The sequence below is a fragment of the Nerophis lumbriciformis genome, linkage group LG36, assembly GCF_033978685.3.
Source record: "Nerophis lumbriciformis linkage group LG36, RoL_Nlum_v2.1, whole genome shotgun sequence".
Taxonomy (NCBI): domain Eukaryota; kingdom Metazoa; phylum Chordata; class Actinopteri; order Syngnathiformes; family Syngnathidae; genus Nerophis; species Nerophis lumbriciformis.
Genome location: NC_084583.2, coordinates 8,245,369 through 8,265,000, shown reverse-complemented (window position 1 = coordinate 8,265,000; position 19,632 = coordinate 8,245,369). Strand labels below are relative to the sequence as shown.

The following is a 19,632-nucleotide window of genomic DNA, read 5'->3' as shown; positions in this document are numbered from 1 at the left end:
TGTACATGTGACGTGAATTATATTCATATAGCGCTTTTCTCTAGTGTCTCAAAGCGCTTCAAATAGTGAAACCCAATATCTACTGTAAGTTACATTTAAACCAGTGTGGGTGGCACTGGGAGCAGGTGGGTAAAGTGTCTTGCCCAAGGACACAACGGCTGTGACGAGGATGGCGGAAGCGGGGATCAAACCCGGAACTCTTAAGTTGCTGGCACGGCCACTCTACCAACTGAGCTCCGCCGTATGCTAGCATGTCTTCTAAAGCACAAATGACTCATCGTTTACTACTAATATTACTACTTGATTCATAATGTGCATACTAGGGTTGTCCCGATACCAACATTTTGGTGCCGGTACCCGTACCAAAATGTTGTTTCGATACTTTGATAATTTTCTAAATAAAGGGGACCACAAAAATTGCATTATTGCATTATTCAACAAAAAATCTTAGGGTACATTAATGTTTATTTAGTTAATTTAGTCATTAAATAAAATAGTGAACATACTAGACAACTTGTCTTTTAGTATTAAGTAAACAAACAAAGACTCCTAATTAGTCTGCTGACGTATGCAGTAACATATTGTGTCATTTATCTACCTATTATTTTGTACACATTATGAGGGACAAACTGTAAAAATTGATTATTAATCTACCGGTACTTGCTCATTTACTGTTAATATCTGCTTATTTTCAGTTTTAACATGTTCTATCTACACTTCTGTTAAAATGTAATAATCACTTCTGTTGTTTGATACTTTACATTAGTTTTGGATGATACTACAAATTTGGGTATCGATCCGATACCAAGTAGTTACAGGATCATACATTGGTCATATTCAAAGTCCTCATGTGTCCAGGGATTTATTTCCTGAGTTTATAAACATAAAATTTAAAAAAAAGGAAAAAAGATTGTGTGACAATAAAAAATATCAATGTAATCATAGTAGTATCGACTAGATACGCTCCTGTACTTGGTGTCATTAAAGTGGATGTCAGGTGTAGATCCACCCATGGCGTTTGTTTACATTCAGGAGAGCTCGCTTGTTGTTAGCTGTGAGCTATTGTATCCTCCTACGGTGTGTAGTGACGCATGTTTAGCTATTCCTCGTCCTGCAGTGATAATGCTACTTGTAAGAAAGATACTTTATTTGTCGCCATGGAGGCGAGGATTAGTGATTTAGAAGTAGCTAAAACACTGCCGATTGCGACTGGATATTAGCTGCTAGCGAGCTAGCCATGTTTTAAAGCACCTCTTCCTGAGGGTGTTTCAGTGTTATAACTTCACCTTTATCTTTAATTTTTGCACCAAAATGCGTCCGTTCTCCCTTTTCTGTCTACACACTGTGTCTGCTTGCAAGTACTCTGTGTGTGCGCGCTGCCGAACGTGCTCCTCTGCTCGTAAAACCAGCAATGTAATGACGTGACGACGCCCGTAAAAAAAAGGGGGCTTTTTAGAGGCGGTATAGTACCGAATATGATCATTAATATCGCGGTACTATACTAGTACAACCCTAGTGCATATTAATACTGTACGTCTCTCACCTCGTTGTGCTTGGCGAACGACTGCCACATGTCCTCCAGCTCCTTCTCTAGTTGTGCTTGGTAACGATCACAAAACTCCTGGCCGCCCATCTTCTTGGTGGTGGAGAAGCTGTGAAGAGCCTCCTTGAAGTAAAAGACATTCTTCTCCTCCAAGGATTCGGGAGCCATATAGGGCAGGTCTCCGCCACACATCTAAGAGACCAAACAAAGATGGATTTTAAGTAGACCGAGACAAAGATGGATGGGAGTGAGTAATTAATATCTGATAGTATCTAGTTATTCATGTGCTAAAAATTATGATCTATTTACCGTACTTTTCGGACTATAAGTCGCAGTTTTTTTTCATAGTTTGGCCGGGGGTGCGACTTATACTCAGGAGTGACTTATGTGTGAAATTATCAACACATTACCGTAAAATATCAAATAATATTATTTAGCTCATTCACGTAAGAGACTAGACGTATAAGATTTCATGGGATTTAGCGATTAGGAGTGACAGATTGTTTGGTAAACGTATAGCATGTTCTATGTTATAGTTATTTGAATGACTCTTACCATAATATGTTACGTTAACATACCAGGCACGTTCTCAGTTGGTTATTTATGCCTCATATAACGTACACTTATTCAGCCTGTTGTTCACTATTCTTTATTTATTTTAAATTGCCTTTCAAATGTCTATTCTTGGTGTTGGCTTTTATCAAATACATTTCCCCAAAAATTGCGACTTATACTCCAGTGCGACTTATATATGTTTTTTTCCCTTCTTTATTATGCATTTTCGGCCGGTGCGACTTATACTTCGAAAAATACGGTAATTAAAATATGACTGTGTCAAATAATACTGCATAATAGCATATTATTCCAAATTATATTACTGTTAGATTCTACTACAGTGGTATATTTAGATTTTCTAGTATTGATAGATTTCCTTTTAAACCTCACTTTTTACTGCTTAGATGTTAATGACAGCTTTTGTTTAATTTTTCTGTATTTAAATCCCATTTCCTCTTAGCAGTTTCTTACAGTTCACTCACACGGTGACTCCGGTTTCCAACCAGTCGCTGTTTGTTTTCAAGACATATTGTTTTAAGTTGTCTGTCTTGACACGTCAATTGTCTGCAAGTATGCTTGACTTTACAACCTTTGGTTTGAATTTATTTTGAACATCCATACTATTGTTTGTACTTGGTCGAGATTTTACACACAGCTGACTGAGCAATCAACATATTTTGCAACATTGCGTGAAGATTGACCTTCTTGAGGACATTTAATCCTCTCCTTTGTTTCAATTGACATCTCTCACGTTCGAGGCATGATTCATGTTACTCCACCTGGTGCAACAGCTCTCCCAGGTATGAACACTCCTTTTTAACTGCAGACTAACAAAAAGATTTAATCGGATGCAGGTGTTAATTTACAGGGTGTTTTTGTAATTTTTTGGACTGAGCTTGATCTAAAAAATGAAACTGTTACGATCACAATTAAAATTTTTGATTTCTTTTAGTGTTCCTTAAAGCCAGAAAGTTGCCTTTTGAAAATAATTGTGTCGTTTATTTTTCCTGAAAAATTAAACAACTGTATGAACATCCTCCAAGACTAGTGATTCCATAATTTTCTTGCCAAAGGGTTGGGCTAGACCAGGGATCGGCAACCCAAAATGTTGAAAGAGCCACATTGGACCAAAAAAAAAAAAAAAAAAACCTCTGCCTGGACCCGCAAAAAAAATAAAAGCTTTCTGTAAGTGATATAATGAAGTCAACACATGATAAAAGTGTCTATATTAGCCTACTATCAAAATGACTTTAAAAGTCTTATATAGGTGTTATAATGAAGACAACACATGATGTATGTGTCTGTATTAGTTATATTAGCCTACCATCAAAATGACTTTAAAAGTCTAATACAAGTGTTATAATGAGGACAACACATGATGTGTCTATATTAGCCTACTATCAAAATGACTTTAAAAGTCTTGAATAAGTGTTATAATGAAGACAACACATGATGTAAGTGTCTATATTAGCCTACTATCAAAATGACTTTAAAAGTCTTATATAAGTGTTGTAATGAAGACAACACATGATGTGTCTATATTAGCCTACTATCAAAATGACTTTAAAAGTCTTATAATGAGGACAATACATGATGTAAGTGTCTATATTAGCTATATTAGCCTACTATCAAAATGACTTTAAAAGTCTTATATAAGTGTTATAATGAAGACAACACATGACGTAAGTGTCTATATTAGTTATATTAGCCTACTATCAAAATGACTTTAAAAGTCTTACATAAGTGTTATAATGAGGACAATACATGATGTAAGTGTCTATATTAGCCTACTATCAAAATGACTTTAAAAGTCTTACATAAGTGTTATAATGAAGACAACACATGATGTAAGTGTCTATATTAGCTATAATAGCCTAAAATCAAAATGACTATGTGTCGCAGGCTGACAAAAATCTTCGTTGAGAGAAATGTTGAAATTTAATATTTATTCTACCTATTTTTACAACATTGGAAAACATTAGTAAAACGCAGGCTTCTCAGAGGGTGAGATAACTCCTCTAAATGACTGGCTTAGAATGGCCAAAGGTATAGATGTATGCGTCCAAGTTAAAGGAAATGGCGGGCTGTCTTCTTCGAATGGATTTATAACAATCTATGCAAAAAGCTGGGTTACGTTTGCTGTGGTCTGGAACAACGTGACACACAAACAACTATCAGAAATACAGCCAATATTACTTAAAGATAATATGTCATGAGAAATGCAGATATAAATTAAATACACAAAGGACATAGGAAATTAAATGAGCTCAAATATACCTACATGTGAGGCATTATGATGCAATATGTACATACTGCTAGCCTAAATAGCATCGATTAGACCAAATATGCTTGATTAGCACTCCAACAAGTCAATATCATCAACAAAGTTCACCTTTGTGCATTCACACACAGCATAAAAAGATTGGTGAACAAAGAATGAGTGGCATAAAATATGTCTTTCTCTGGCATCGTTGAAGAAAGTTGTACCGTATTTTTCGGACTATAAGTCGCTCCAGAGTATAAGTCGCACCGGCCGAAAATGCACAATAAAGAAGGAAAAAAACATATATACGTCGCACTGGAGTATAAGTCGCATTTTTGGGGGAAATGTATTTGATAAAACCCAACACCAAGAATAGACATTTGAAAGGCAATTTAAAATAAATAAAGAATAGTGAACAACAGGCTGAATAAGTGTATGTTATATGAGGCATAAATAACCAACTGAGAACGTGCCTGGTATGTTAACGTAACATATTATGGTAAGAGTCATTCAAATAACTATAACATGTAGAACATGCTATACGTTTACCAAACAATCTGTCACTCCTAATCGCTAAATCCCATGAAATCTTCCTCCTCTGTGTCGCCTCTGGTATGCGCCGTTTCCTTTCTTTCTGCTGCTCGATTGCCGTTCTCTGCTGCATATTTCACTACGTCCAGCTTGTAATCTGCAGTACATGATTTCCTTTTCGGTGCCATTTTTGTTTTTATAAGTTACCGCCAATGTTGATATGATCCATTTTTATAGCTACGGACGAAGTAGCAGGTAGCATCCCATGACCCACAATGCACTTCTGCCACGACCCACAATGCACTTCTGCCATGACCCGCCCCCGCATAATTTATATTGGTTGACGTGTGTGTGACGACCGCTGACGTGTGTGTGACAATTGCTGACATTTGCTTCGTCTCTTCCGTGAATTAGATAAATAATATAATTTGATATTTTACGGTAATGTGTTAATAATTTCACACATAAGTCGCTCCGGAGTATAGGTCGCACCCCCGGCCAAACTATGAAAAAAACTGCGACTTATAATCCGAAAAATACGGTACATGTAAACAAACTACGGTGAGTTCAAGGACCGCCAAAATTAGTAGGATAAAAGGGTGCTCGCCAAATACGCTCATCAGAGAATCATGTTTAATATAAACAGTGTGATTTCGAACAATTAGGGAGGTTTGTGTCATGTTTTCCTCCTACAGAAACCATATTAATACTAAAATATATATTTTTTTCTATTTTCATACATTTTTGAGAAAGCTCAAGGGAGCCACTAGGGCGGTGCTAAAGAGCCGTATGCGGCCCTAGAGCCGCAGGTTGCAGACCCCCGGACTAGCCTGACACCAACTATAGCATCACAATTATTGTGTGTTGATACTTGGCTGATCTAAATGATGGTTCTGATTCGCATCTCCAGTGGACCAACCTTCTCCATGTTCTTGTAATACTGATCTTTGCTTGCTGCCACGGCTGCCAGGTTGTTGGCCTCAGCGGTAGCCTTGTAAGACAAGACAGACACCTCTTTGTAATATTCTCAACAAAACACGATGATGATGATCCTGCACATACCATGAGCATACTCTTTGGCTCTGGCAAGTCCTCTCCCTGGTAGATCTTGATGTAAGCCTGATAAAATACATTTTACACGTGACAAACTGGTTTTAAAAGCTTGGTATACGGATTGAGAGGACGTTACCTTGAAAAACTCCAGCAGGCCTCTGCAGGTGACTTTATTGCCATTGATTTCTTTCACGGCCAGGTTGTCCGGATACAGGAGATTAGGGATCAAAATCTTCAGTTGATCTTTGAACTCGGGCGCCACAGCTGATAACGAGAGATGAGCGAATAAATATGAGCGTGCACATTGTGTCCAATGAAATGAGGGGGGGGGGGTCTCACCGTTGAGTTGTCCTTCAAAAGAAGGGCTGGTGGCAACATTCAAGCCTGGGTGAGGCAGCAGGAAGCAGGAAATGTGGGTAAAGCAGGAGTGGATGTGCTCCCTCACTGTTTGCAGCTCCTCGTGTTGTTGATCTGTAACCTCCACGAGCAAAGCACCCAAGTTAATCACTCGAAATAGGAATGAACCAAATCCTAAATCTCACCAAACCAATCACAACTTTTAATTACAGGACTTTTGCATGCAAGTAAACTTGGAGACCCCATAATAGCGATGTTCAACTGAATTTTTTTGTGGGCCACTTTTCCAGGGAAGTCAGACTGCTCCCTTTTCTATTAGTCTTCTTTTGTATATCTTGGAGAACCAGTGTCCTCTACAATGACATTTGATTTTCTTCTATTTTGTCTGCTGTCTTTAAAGGGGAACTACACTTTTTTTGGAATGTTGCCTATCGTTCAATGTTTTCAATCAATCAATGTTTACTTAAATAGCCCTAAATCACGGGTGTCTCAAAGGGCTGCACAAGCCACAACAACATCCTCGGCTCAGATCCCACACCAGGGCAAGAAAAAACTCAACCCAATGGGAATACAATGAGAAACCTTGGAGGGGACCGCAGATGTGGGGACCCCCCCCGGGGACCCCCCCCCCCCCGGGCGACCGGTGCAATGGACGTCGAGTGGTTCTAGTTAATAGTGTGAGAGTCCAGTCCATAGTGGATCTAACATAATAGAGTGAGAGTCCAGTCCATAGTGGATCTAACATAATAGTGAGAGTCCAGTCCATAGTGGATCATCTTGAGTGGAGACAGGTCAGCAGCGCAGCGACGTCCCCAACTGATGCACAGATAAGTGGCCCACCCTTGGGACCGACTTTGGACAGCTAGCGCATCACAATTATTATGAAAGACATAACGACGGATGTATTTTTTTTAATGCATTCTAAATAATAAATGCGATCAAAAGTCAGCTAACAATGGAACCTATGAGAGCCATGAATTGATTACGTGGACCCCGACTTAAACAAGTTGAAAAACTTATTCGGGTGTTACCATTTAGTGGTCAATTGTACGGAATATGTATTGAACTGTGCAATCTACTAATAAAAGTTTCAATCAAAAAAAGCTGCTGTATTTATGCCTACAAAGCCCTTAAAAAAACATCCAAACACCTCCATTAAGGTTTTATATACATGATGTAAGTATATATATAATGTAGTAACGGGTACATGTATAATATCTAATATTTACGTATTTTGATCATTTTGAGCATACGCGGCACATTTATTTAAAAAATGCATCACAACACTTCACGAGAGCCAACAAACATAATATAACCTCACTTACTGTACAATGTCTGCTGTCTTTAGGAGGCCGACTGCTAGGATGTTCATATATTTCCATTTATATGAAAAATGACTCATACTCTTTGCAAAGAAACGGGGGGGCCAAAGCGACTTTTCTTGTCTTTCTCACCATTCCCCGGGTCTAAATTGGATGTCAAAGTGTACCAACTTGTCAGACTACGTCCTCAACCTTCTTCTGTCCAGGGGAGAGTAATGATTTATTATCAACAATAAACTTCCAAGGAGCAGGGAAGCGAGGAAACAGCAAACCACTCGATGTAAACATAAGGACACAGTAGTGATCACGTCGCTGCTATTAATAGTTAGTCTGTGTTAGCGCTTCAAATCACCAAATATAAATGGAGTATTGTTGGCCGTTTTTGGATACTTATTTATTGGATTTTATGGGCGGAATAGAGGACCTCCCATTAGTGGACTTTTATTTACGATTTGGAATGCATTATTTAAAAAAAATACATCCGTCATCATAATGGTTGTGAACAATCGGCAAAACAAAAAAAATAAGTGCAGTTCCCCTTTAAGGACCTTCTGTAAAAAAGCTAGTCAAAGATCTTTTCTTTGACAGCACGCTAGCGTTTTTAAGAATCTCCTGCAAAAATATGGGTCTTCTACAAGTTTTTTGATGAACTCGCGAACCAGTAGTGAAATAGTCCAAATAAAAAAAGAGAGGACCTAAAATGAATCCTTGAGGAACACCACTAGTATATCTAAAGCAGTTGAACCAATGACTACTGACTGCATCTGAAGTCAACAAGCTGCAGCATCACCTTGGTTACATAAATCACATTGTAAGTGCCAAAAAGGAGGACTTAAAGGGGTGCTTTGTGGAATGCCTCAGTTATGTAAATCCCAAGTTTGGACCTCAGTGTGCTATGTTTGTTAGCAAAGTTAAGTGTCAGAGCATCTGCCAAAGTGTTTACAATGGTACAAGTTCCTCTATAAACAAGAGCACTCTCGTGTTTTTAGGAATTTGCAGCAAAAATGTTGCCTTTCAAGTTTTTGAGTGAACTCGGGGTGCCGGTATGGTGTTGTTCCTGTGCCGCCAGTTGAATAGCACTGCCCTATAGAGTAGTCCATGCACAACTTTACAGCAGTATCATGTTACCATCCTGTGAAATGACGCTCGCACCTATTGCCAGCTATTTAAGAAAATAATGGCTTAGTGTTAACCTCTTAAGGCCCAAGCTGTTTGTTTACATGCTTTTTTTTATTTCTCTTTGCTATTTGGGCCTATTGGACCCTAATTAGAATAAAAACTAAGAATCATCTTTTGATATGATGTACTTAGTCCATAAGTAACAAACATGTACTTCATGTCTAGTGACATGCTAATTCTTATTTTTACACTTTTTTTTTCAAAATTCCATTGTATGTTACACTCTTCTGACACCACCAGATGGCAGTATAAGTGTCCACAAAAGCACATAAGACCCCAATTCAGTAGTGTACACAATTTTGGAAATAGGAGCTAAAAGGTGATGTCCACGCATGTGGCCACTAAGCCTTTATTTAAGCCAGTTTAAGTGGATAGCACATCTATACAGCTGCACAAGCTGTACACTTGACTACTCTACTCTCACCAATTGAGGAAAACCATGTCAATAAAACGATATAGGTTCAGAAATCCTTTATTATTAACCATTCTCCTTATGTCTCTGATGAAAGTCGTAAGTAAATGTGAAAGCAATTGCTATTTTTGGACTTGTCTAGGGTGTACCCCGCCCGCAACCTTGAGAGGGACAACTGGTAGAAAATGGATCGATGGTAGGGTTGTATGGTATACCGGTACTGGTGTAGTATCACGTTACTAATGATTTAAAAACGTCACTATACTGTTTGAAAAGTACCGGTTCCCGGGCATGACGGCGTGTCGTCGTCACGTCCTGACATTGCTTGTTTTACAAGCAGAAGAGCATGTTCGGCAGCGCACGATCACGGAGTACTTACAAGCGGACACAGTGTGTAGACAGAAAAGGGAGAATGGATGCATTTTGGCTTAAAAAGTAAAGATAAAGGTGAAGTTATAACACTGAAACACCCTCAGGAAAAGGTGCTTTAAAACATCCGCAGTCTGCAGTGTTTGAGCTACTTCTAAATCACTAATCCTCACCTCCACGGCGACAAATAAAGTAAGTTTCTTCCAAGTAAAGTAAAGTCACTGGAGGACGAGGAATAGCTAAACATGCTTCACTACACACCGTAGCTCACCGGCGTCACAATGTAAACAAACGGTGGATCTACACTTGACATCCACTGTAATGATACCAAGTACAGGAGCGTGTCTAGTCAATACTACATAGATTACATCGATATTTTTTTATTGTCACACAATCTTTTTTCCTTTTTTTAAAATTCATATTATGTTTATAAACTCAGGAAATAAATCCCTGGACACATGAGGACTTTGAATATGACCAATGTATGATCCTGTAACTACTTGGTAACGGATCGATACCCAAATATCATCCACAACTAATGTAAAGTATCAAAGAAGAGAAGAATAAGTGATTATTACATTTCAACAGAAGTGTAGATAGAACATGTTAAAACAGAAAATAAGCAGATATTAACAGTAAATGAACAAGTAGATTAATACACAATTTTTACAGTTTGTCCCTCATAATGTAGACAAAATAATAGGTAGATAAATGACACAATATGTTACTGCATACGTCAGCAGACTAATTAGGAGTCTTTTGTTTGTTTACTTACTACTAAAAGACAAGTTGTCTAGTGTGATCTGTTCACTATTTTATTTAAGGACAAACTTGTTCTTCAATGTAATAATAAATATATGTTTAATGTACCGTAAGATTTTTTGTTAACATAAACCCAATAATGCCATTTTTTTGTGGTCCCCCTTATTTAGAAAAGTGCCGAAAAGTATCAAAATACATTTTGGTACCGGTACTAAAATATTGGAAGTATGGAACAACCCTAATGGATGGTTATGTCCACAACCGCTTAAGTCATCGGCGTCTACCTAAATGGGTTCCCACTTATGTGAGACACTGAAAATGAGTTACCTGTAACCGCTTATCCAGGAATTCATTGCCTCCAATGAAGCCATATTGGTATTCGTAAGGAAAGCTCCAATCACGAATCAGAAACATCAAGGACTGCAAAGGAATAGTTATTAAATCAGATTCAGGAAACAAAATCTAACGTTCTTTGTCTTGGGAGGATTTATACCTGAAAGGGCTTCAGGAAGATTTCATCCAAGGCGAGGCGTCCATACTCTGTGAAGAGCTGTGAAGGAAGCCAGGGGATACATTTAGAAAGAGGCCATATTAAACATTTGCACAAAAGTGACTACATTCCTCACATTTCAGCAACAATTTTTAACAGACTCTCAAGAAACAAAAGGGCTGACATGTGAGTGATGTACTCACTTTTGTGAGGTACTGTGAAAATAAAGCAATGTTTTAATCGAGAAAATGTTCAAAGAAGCAACATCAACATACTTGTAGCTGCTGCAGATCGTCTTCTTGGATGTTCTGAGACAGATTGTAGAGCTACAAACAGAAAAGTGAAACTCGATCAAATGTTTTATATCACCAACAGTTGTTGTCTTTTTGCTTCTTGTACTGAGAGTACAGTCTACCAAACCAAATGACTGGTGTGTTGAACATACTTGACCAATAAATCTGATACTGATAAAATACTGATATGCAAAACCCAAAAGCAGTGAAGTTGTCACGTTGTGTAAATGGTAAATAAAAACAGAATACAATGATTTGCAAATCATTTTCAACTTGTGTTCAATTGAATGAACTGCAAAGACAAGATATTTAATGTTCCAACCGAGAAACTACTTTTTTTTTTCCAATAACCAGTACCTTTGAATTTAATGGCAGCAACACATTGCAAAAAAGTTTTCACAGGGCCATTTTTACCACTGTGTTGCATGGCCTTTCCTTTTAACACTCAGTAAACGTTTAGGAACTGAGGAGACACATTTTTGAAGTGGAATTATTTCCCATTCTTGCTTGATGTACAGCTTAAGTTGTTCAACAGTCCGGGGGTCTCCGTTGTGGTGTTTTATATTGCACCACACATTTTCAATGGGGGACAGGTCTGGACTACAGGCAGGCCAGTCTAGTACCTGCACTCTTTTACTATGAAGCCACGCTGTCGTAACTTGGCAATGTCTTGCTGAAATAAGCAGAGGCGTCCATGATAACGTTGCTTGGATGGCAACATATGTTGCTCCAAAACCTGTATGTACCTTTCAGCATTAATGGTGCCTTCACAGATGTGTAAGTTACCCATGCATTGGCCACTAATACACCCCCATACCATCACAGATGCTGGCTTTTACACTTTGCGCCTAGAACAGTCCGGATGGTTCTTTTCCTCATTGTTTCCAAAAACAATTTGAAATGTGGACTCGTCAGACCACAGAACACTTTTACACTTTGCATCAGTCCATCTTAGATGAGCTCGGGGCCAGCAAAGCCGGCGGCGTTTACGGGTGTTGTTGATAAATGGCTTTCGCTTTGCATTGTAGAGTTTTAACTTGCACTTACAGATGTAACGACGAACTGTAGTTACTGACAGTGGTTTTTTGAATTGTTCCTGAGCCCATGTGGTGATATCCTTTACACACGTATGTCGGTTTTTGATGCAGTACCGCCTGAGGCATCGAAGGTCTGTAATAACATCGCTTACGTGCAGTGATTTCTCCAGATTCTCTGAACCTTTTGATGATATTACAGATCGTAGATGGTGAAATCCCTAAATTCCTTGCAATAGCTGGTTGACAAATGTTGTTCTTAAACTGTTCAACAATTTGCTCACGCATTTGTTGACAAAGTGGTGACCCTCGCCCCGTCCTTGTTTGTGAATGACTGAGCATTTCATGGAAGCTGCTTTTATACCCAATCATGGCACCCACCTGTTCCCAATTTGCCTGTTCACCTGTGGGATGTTCCAAATAAGTGTTTGATGAGCATCCCTCAACTTTCTCAGTCTTTTTTGCCACTTGTGCCAGCTTTTTTGAAACATGTTGCAGGCATCAAATTCCAAATGAGCTAATATTTGTATAAAATAATGTTTTCCAGTTCGAACGTTAAATATCTTGTCTTTGCAGTCCATTCAATTGAATATAAGTTTTGCAAATCTTTGTATTCTCTTTTTATTTACCATTTACACAACGTGCCAACTTCACTGCTTTTGGGGTTTGCATATAATAGTGATCGGTCTAATGATAATGATGCATTGATGCATTTCAAAACACACACTGTGTTCCTCTATGTGTGTTTCACTTTAAGAAAAAAAAAATGACAGATACAGTAGATTTACAGCTTAAGTTGTTCAACAGTCTCCCTTCTGATATTTTAGCCTTCATATTGACTGTGAAGCGCCAACTGTGTTAATAATAAAAAATAGTAGATTTTATTTGTAAAAGCACTTTACATTGAGCAAACAACCTCAAAGTTCTACAGTAAATTAAAAAAATTAAAAATAAATAAAAATTAAAAACTAGAACAGCCTAATAGCTAGAACTAGCACACATATATCTAAAAAAAGGCTTTTTTAAAAACAAGGGTTTTAAAGCCTTTTTTTTAAAGCATCCACAGTCTGTGGTGCCCTCAGGTGGTCAGGGAGAGGGTTCCACAGTTAATCAGTGTTAATCAGGAAGCGCTTCTTTCGGCTCACAAGTGACAACTAATACTGAAAGAAGTCGGAGGAGTGGGACATCGGTTTCCGTAGCCATCAATGATCTAAATGGAACCAAGAAAAACTAAGCATTCCAAAGTGTGGAATCATTTTAATCTTGTAGCACTAAAAGAGTTGAATGTTCCCCTTTTCCTGTTTACTATTTGGGCTCATTGACAAGAGTAAGACATTTCATATTCCTTTCTGCTAGGGATGTCCTGTTCCAAATATCGGTCGGATAGTAGCAAAAAAAACAGTACCGTACTAAATGATATCGGCTTGCATCTAAAATCGCTGATGTAAGCTCTGATACAAGCAGTCCATTTAGCGGTGTAATGTGTGACAGACAGTTAACATCTAAATGTCCTTCAATAAGCACACACGGTTGGCCATTTCTTGTATCTCAGTCAAGTCATTGACAAAAGTTAAACATGGTAGGCTATAGGACCGAGATTCTTAACTTTTTTGACCTCGGGGCCCAACTTTTCCACTACAAAGGGGCCGGGGACCACTCAAATATCAACACTGAATTAGTAGTCTTACTCTTGATTTTACACGTATTTAATCATTATATCTAATGTACTTACAGTTAAACAAGATAAACGTTATCCAATGGTATGAAAGTATGTGTTCACAAAGATTATTATCAAGGCTTTTATGTCAGGCTGAATACAAAAATAAATACTAACGAAATATACTACAAAAGAAGGGACTCATAAAAACTGATGAAAAATAGATTAACATACAATTACGCGGTGCTAAACTGAATCAATTCTAACTAAATTAATGATAAACCATAACATATTTGTTATTTAAATAAACCGTCAATTAAATTAAAGTGCAAATGAAAATACAGCTTCACCACTGTAGTCATATTTTTTGCGCTTATACTTCGCTTTGACTTTAGCTCCAGACTTCTTCTGTTTGTTTGAGATTGTCATTACTGCCACAAGTGGTAAAAAAGGGCATTACAACTGAGTACAGCTGCGGCCCATATGGACCACAGTTGAGAGGCCCTCTAGGGGTCGCTTGCGGCCCAACAAATAAGCCCCGGTCCTGTGCACAGCAGCTAAACACACAATGGCGCACAAGCTAGACATACATTGGTTGGTTGTGGTTTATTTCGAACATGTATGCAATTTCAGCGTGACACATATTTTTTTTCCCAATTCTCTTAACATGTCCGAAAACGAGCAGGAAGAAGCAACACTTATTTAATCCAAACCCTTTCCACTTCATAGCAACTACCAACACATTTGTTCACTTCCTGTTCTCAATATGTAACACAGTTTACATCAATAAATTTGAAGTAAAACAGTTCTCTTACAGTAATAAATCATTGAGTCAGTTATAATTAACACAATGACATTAATCTTTTTCCCAAAAAAGTTCAAGACGATTATCCAAATTTTTTTTCATTGTACTTTGTAAACACTTGTTTGAACATGCTCTTAAACTGCAACATATTAGTACATTGCTGGAGTTCTTTACTTAACCCCATAGTAATAAGTGTCCTGAATTGAACAAATATAAAATGCTAGTTCCATACTACTTAAAGATACAGATACAAAGAAGCAAGAAATGATCTACTAACATACGTGTCTGGATCATTCAGTTTACTGCGTCATGAACTTAATGAATTATTGTAAATGATTGCCACGAAAAAAAAACACTATTTCAATTTAAATACAGTGTCTGTCATAAGGTTAATGTTTTTCACACCTAGCATTGTTTTCAGAGTAATTTTACTTTATCAAACCTCTTCTATTCTCACCATTCCACACAACAAAATAATATAAGTATGTATTATGATTCCTGCTGATATCGTATCTGATTGATATCGGTGTCAGCCAATACTCAGGACTCCAATATAAGTATTGTATCGGAAGGGAAATCGTTGTATACAAGCTCATCGAGAGAATGCCAAGAGTGTGCAAAACAGTAATCAGAGCAAAGGGTGGCTATTTTGAAGAAACTAGAATACAAAACATGTTTTCAGTTATTTCACCTTTTTTTGTTAAGTACATAACTCAAATGTGTTCATTCATAGTTTTGATGCCTTCAGTGACAATCTACAATAGTCATGAAAATAAAGAAAACGCATTGCATTGAACATGCAAACATTAGCAAAAAAAGCACCATTTACAGATGTTTTAGTGTTTAAAGAATTGAAAAATTATGAATAGAGTTGACATACAGTAAATACAAAGCCCATTCATCCAAATGAATCACTATGTCTATTTCAGTCACTACGTTACTTAGTCACTACAGTAATTACAACTTGTGTTCACATCCACAGGAACCACATGGGTTAGCCTACTCTATACAGTATTTACAACCTTACTAGTGTTCACTTCACAGCCACACATGGTTCATCTAGTTATTGACATTATTTACACATTACTTTGTCTGTTTCAGTCACCATGTTGTTTAGTCACTACAGTAATTGCAACTTGTGTTCACATCCACAGGAACCACATGGGTTAGCCTACTCTATATAGTATTTACAACCTTACTAGTGTTTACTTCACAGCCACAGATGGTTCATCTAGTTATTGACATTATTTACACATTACTTTGGCATTTTATTGTATCGGAAGTGAAAACGTTGTATAGGGACACCCTTACTTTCTGTGCAGCTATTCTTAAAACAACACAAAAAAATTATATTCACTAAGTTTTATTTGTTATTTTTAGGCTAAATGTAGTGACTTTTTTTAATCAAACTGATGAAACACCAACACAGTATCAGTGCACTGTCAATACAGTCAGTGAGTACCCATCACTAATACTGTACAGGTATATATCATTACTGCACCTGAATAGAGCTCGTCATGGTGCTGAGGGCAAAGATGGTGGCACAGTCTTTCACTGTCGACTCGTTGTCGAACGCTCCTTGAGTGTCCATTAACACGACAGCCAACTACAGGAGGAAACACAACAAAGGACACATTTCAGGTTGCATTTCTATTCCACAGGCAAAAAAATTAATGTAGAAATACAGCTCACTTGGATATTATTAGACTATGCAAGAGGCAGTTGGGAATCGTTCACACGTACATCGCCCAGATTGTTTCTATATCTATAAATAAATACTATAGTACCTCCGTTCCATCAGTCTTTGTGACGAGGAACACCTCGCTCCAAATCTGGATGCCGGTTGTCTCCGGTTCTGAACCCCCCCTCCAAGAGAATCCGGTGAGCGGCTCGTCATCCCGACCCAGCCAGTTCATGTCGCCCTGCAATAACACAATAACACAAGAGAGGTCATGTGACGCTACAAAGGTTATTGGTCTGTTAACAGGTGGGTTGCATCCTAAAATGTGAAAGGTAATGCTTTAGTGCAGGGGTGTCAAACGTACGGCCCGCAGGCATGAACAGGTTTCATCCGGCCCGCGAGAAGAATTTGCGAAGTATAAAAATTAGCTGAAAATTTGAAACTGCAGTTCTAAATGTGTCCACTGGATGTCGCAATTGCAATTCTTTGTATCCATGACTTCAGAGGAGGCGGAGCTATATGTCCTGTTAAGATAGAGACAACGCTTCTGTGTTTGGAAACTACGTACCGTATTTTCCGCACTATTAGCCGCACCTAAAAACCACAAATTTACTCAAAAGCTGACAGTGCGGCTTATAACCCGGTGCGCTTTATATATGGATTAATATTAAGATTCATTTTCATAAAGTTTCGGTCTCGCAACTACGGTAAACAGCCGCCATCTTTTTTCCCCGTAGAAGAGGAAGTGCTTCTTCTTCTACGCAAGCAACCGCCAAGGTAAGCGCCCGCCCCCATAGAACAGGAAGCGCTTCTTCTTCTACTGTAAGCAACCACCCGCCCGCGTAGAAGAAGAAGAAGCGCGCAGATATTACGTTTCATTTCCTTTGTGTGTTTACATCTGTAAAGACCACAAAATGGCTCCTACTAAGCGACAGGTTTCCGGTTCATGAAAAGACGCAATCTCTCCATCCGCACACGGACTACTATTTCACAGCAACTGCCTAAAGACTTTCAAGAAAAGCTGGCTACTTTCCGTGCATATTGTAAAAACAAGATAGCTGAAAAAAAGATCCGGCCAGAGAACATTATCAACATGGACGAGGTTCCACTGACTTTTGATATTCCTGTGAACCGCACTGTGGATACAACGGGAGCACGTACGGTGAATATTCGCACCACAGGGAATGAGAAGTCATCCTTCACTGTGGTTCTAGCTTGCCATGCTAATGGCCAGAAACTTCCACCCATGGTGATATTCAAAAGGAAGACCTTGCCAAAAGAGACCTTTCCAGCCGGCGTCATCATAAAAGCTAACTCGAAGGGATGGATGGATGAAGAAAAGATGAGCGAGTGGTTAAGGTAAGTTTACGCGAAGAGGCCGGGTGGCTTTTTTCATGCAGCTCCGTCCATGTTGATATACGACTCCATGCGCGCCCACATCACGCTGGTTTTTAATATATTATTAAAGTTTGACTGACCTATCTGACTGTTTTTTTGACATTCCTTTAGCGCAGTTACCGGTAGATGCGGCTTATAACACGGGGCGGCTTATAGGTGGACAAAGTTTTGAAATATGCCGTTCATTGAAGGCGTGGCTTATAACCCAGGGCGGCTTATGGTGCGGAAAATACGGTACTTACACTGCTTATAGGGCTGTCCCGATACCAATAATTTCATACCAGCACCAAAATGTATATCGATACTTTTCAAAATAAAGGGAACTACAAAAAATTTCAATATTGGCTTTATTTTACAGAAAATCTTACAATACAATAAACATGTTTCCTATTGCACTCAAAGAACAATTTACAATTTTCCTTTTTACATATAGTCTGCCATAATCAAAGATTAGGTTATAACATACTTGCCAACCTTGAGACCTCCGATTTCGGGAGGTGGGGGGCGTGGTTGGGGGCGTGATTAAGAGGGGAGGAGTATATTTACAGCTAGAATTCACCAACTCGAGTATTTCATTCACATATACATATATATATATATATATATATATATGTATGAAATACTTGACTTTCAGTGAATTCTAGCTATATATATATATATATATTTGTTTATTTTATTATATATATAAATAAAAGAAATACTTGAATTTCAGTGTTCATTTATTTACACATATACACACACAACACTCATCTACTCATTGTTGTACTTGAAAGTACAATGCAATACAATTTCGGGGCAATGGCACCTATCAAATACACAGTAATAAAAACACAATTGTTCTACTAACTGTAATGTGTGTTATGAGAGTAGAGTATGTGTGTGTGTGGCCCTTTAATAGGTGACAGCATGTGAGGTGAGTGTGTGGGCGAGAGAAGAGAGGGAGCGGTAGCGAGTGCAGGGAGGGACTAGTTGGTTTTGTGTTGGATTGGCTGTGTGCAAGCAATCAATAAAGCAAGATTTGCAACTAATCGCTGGACTCATCATTCATCCTAAAGTCGTCCGCTGTGGAGACCCACTGCCGGGTAAGGTTAAGGGTGTTGCGCCGAGCATACATCGGCCCTGGAGAAGTGTCTCCCCTGCGCTCTTCGACTATGGTCTCGTTCTTCTGCTTCGTCTCCTTGTGTGCGCACACTGGACTCAGGTCCGCATGGAGCTGGAGGGGGCGTGGCCTCCAGCACCAGCTGAATTCCGGGAGATTTTCGGGAGAAAATTTCTTCCGGGAGGTTTTCGGGAGAGGCGCTGAATTTCGGGAGTCTCCCGGAAAATCCGGGAGGGTTGGCAAGTATGGGTTAGAATATAAAAAAAAAGCTTTATTAACATTATATTTCATTTTTATTTATCTCCTTCATTGATGTGCATTTTTGATCAATAGACAATTAAACTTTAACAACAAAACACATATTTACACACCTATGCTTGAGAAGGAACAGGATGAAGAAAATCTTATATTTCCTGCCCCCTTCAACATAATAAGTAGTTAATGGATAGCTCAGATTCACAAGCATACAAACCAAACAAATACATCCAATTATATTGAAAACAAACAAAAAACACACACAAAAAAACAACAAGTGCAAAACTTCATGAAGTACAAACCGAACAAAAAAATAATATACACCTCACGGGATGATACAAAACCAGACAAAAAAAGTAAAATAATAAATATAAAGCAAAATGTAAACACTTACGGCTGTCCAATCTTGCACTTTCTGTTTTGGAAATGACATGAATGTTTGTGCCACTGCTTAATAACTGTTTAATAAATACACTTTTGCTAAATTGACTTAGTTGTGATTTCCCTCTCTGCATGAAAGTGTTCATTCAAGGCTAAGGCAAAATATGGAGATATATATGGTGTATCGTGACAT

At 38.3% G+C, this 19,632-nt stretch overlaps 1 protein-coding gene across 1 annotated transcript in view; it reads right to left on the bottom strand.

Moving 5' to 3' along the window:
- Positions 1–19,632, bottom strand: part of atl3 (atlastin 3) — a 54,475-nt gene that overhangs the window by 16,797 nt on the left and 18,046 nt on the right. Inside the window, exons 3-12 of the mRNA XM_061930116.2 lie at positions 16,413–16,547; positions 16,127–16,231; positions 11,112–11,162; positions 10,840–10,896; positions 10,674–10,766; positions 6,285–6,423; positions 6,082–6,209; positions 5,955–6,011; positions 5,812–5,883; positions 1,544–1,735 (exon numbers count right to left, since the gene is read on the bottom strand). Coding sequence (XP_061786100.1) covers positions 1,544–1,735; positions 5,812–5,883; positions 5,955–6,011; positions 6,082–6,209; positions 6,285–6,423; positions 10,674–10,766; positions 10,840–10,896; positions 11,112–11,162; positions 16,127–16,231; positions 16,413–16,547 — 1,029 coding nt within the window. The remainder of the gene's footprint in view (positions 1–1,543; positions 1,736–5,811; positions 5,884–5,954; positions 6,012–6,081; positions 6,210–6,284; positions 6,424–10,673; positions 10,767–10,839; positions 10,897–11,111; positions 11,163–16,126; positions 16,232–16,412; positions 16,548–19,632) is intronic.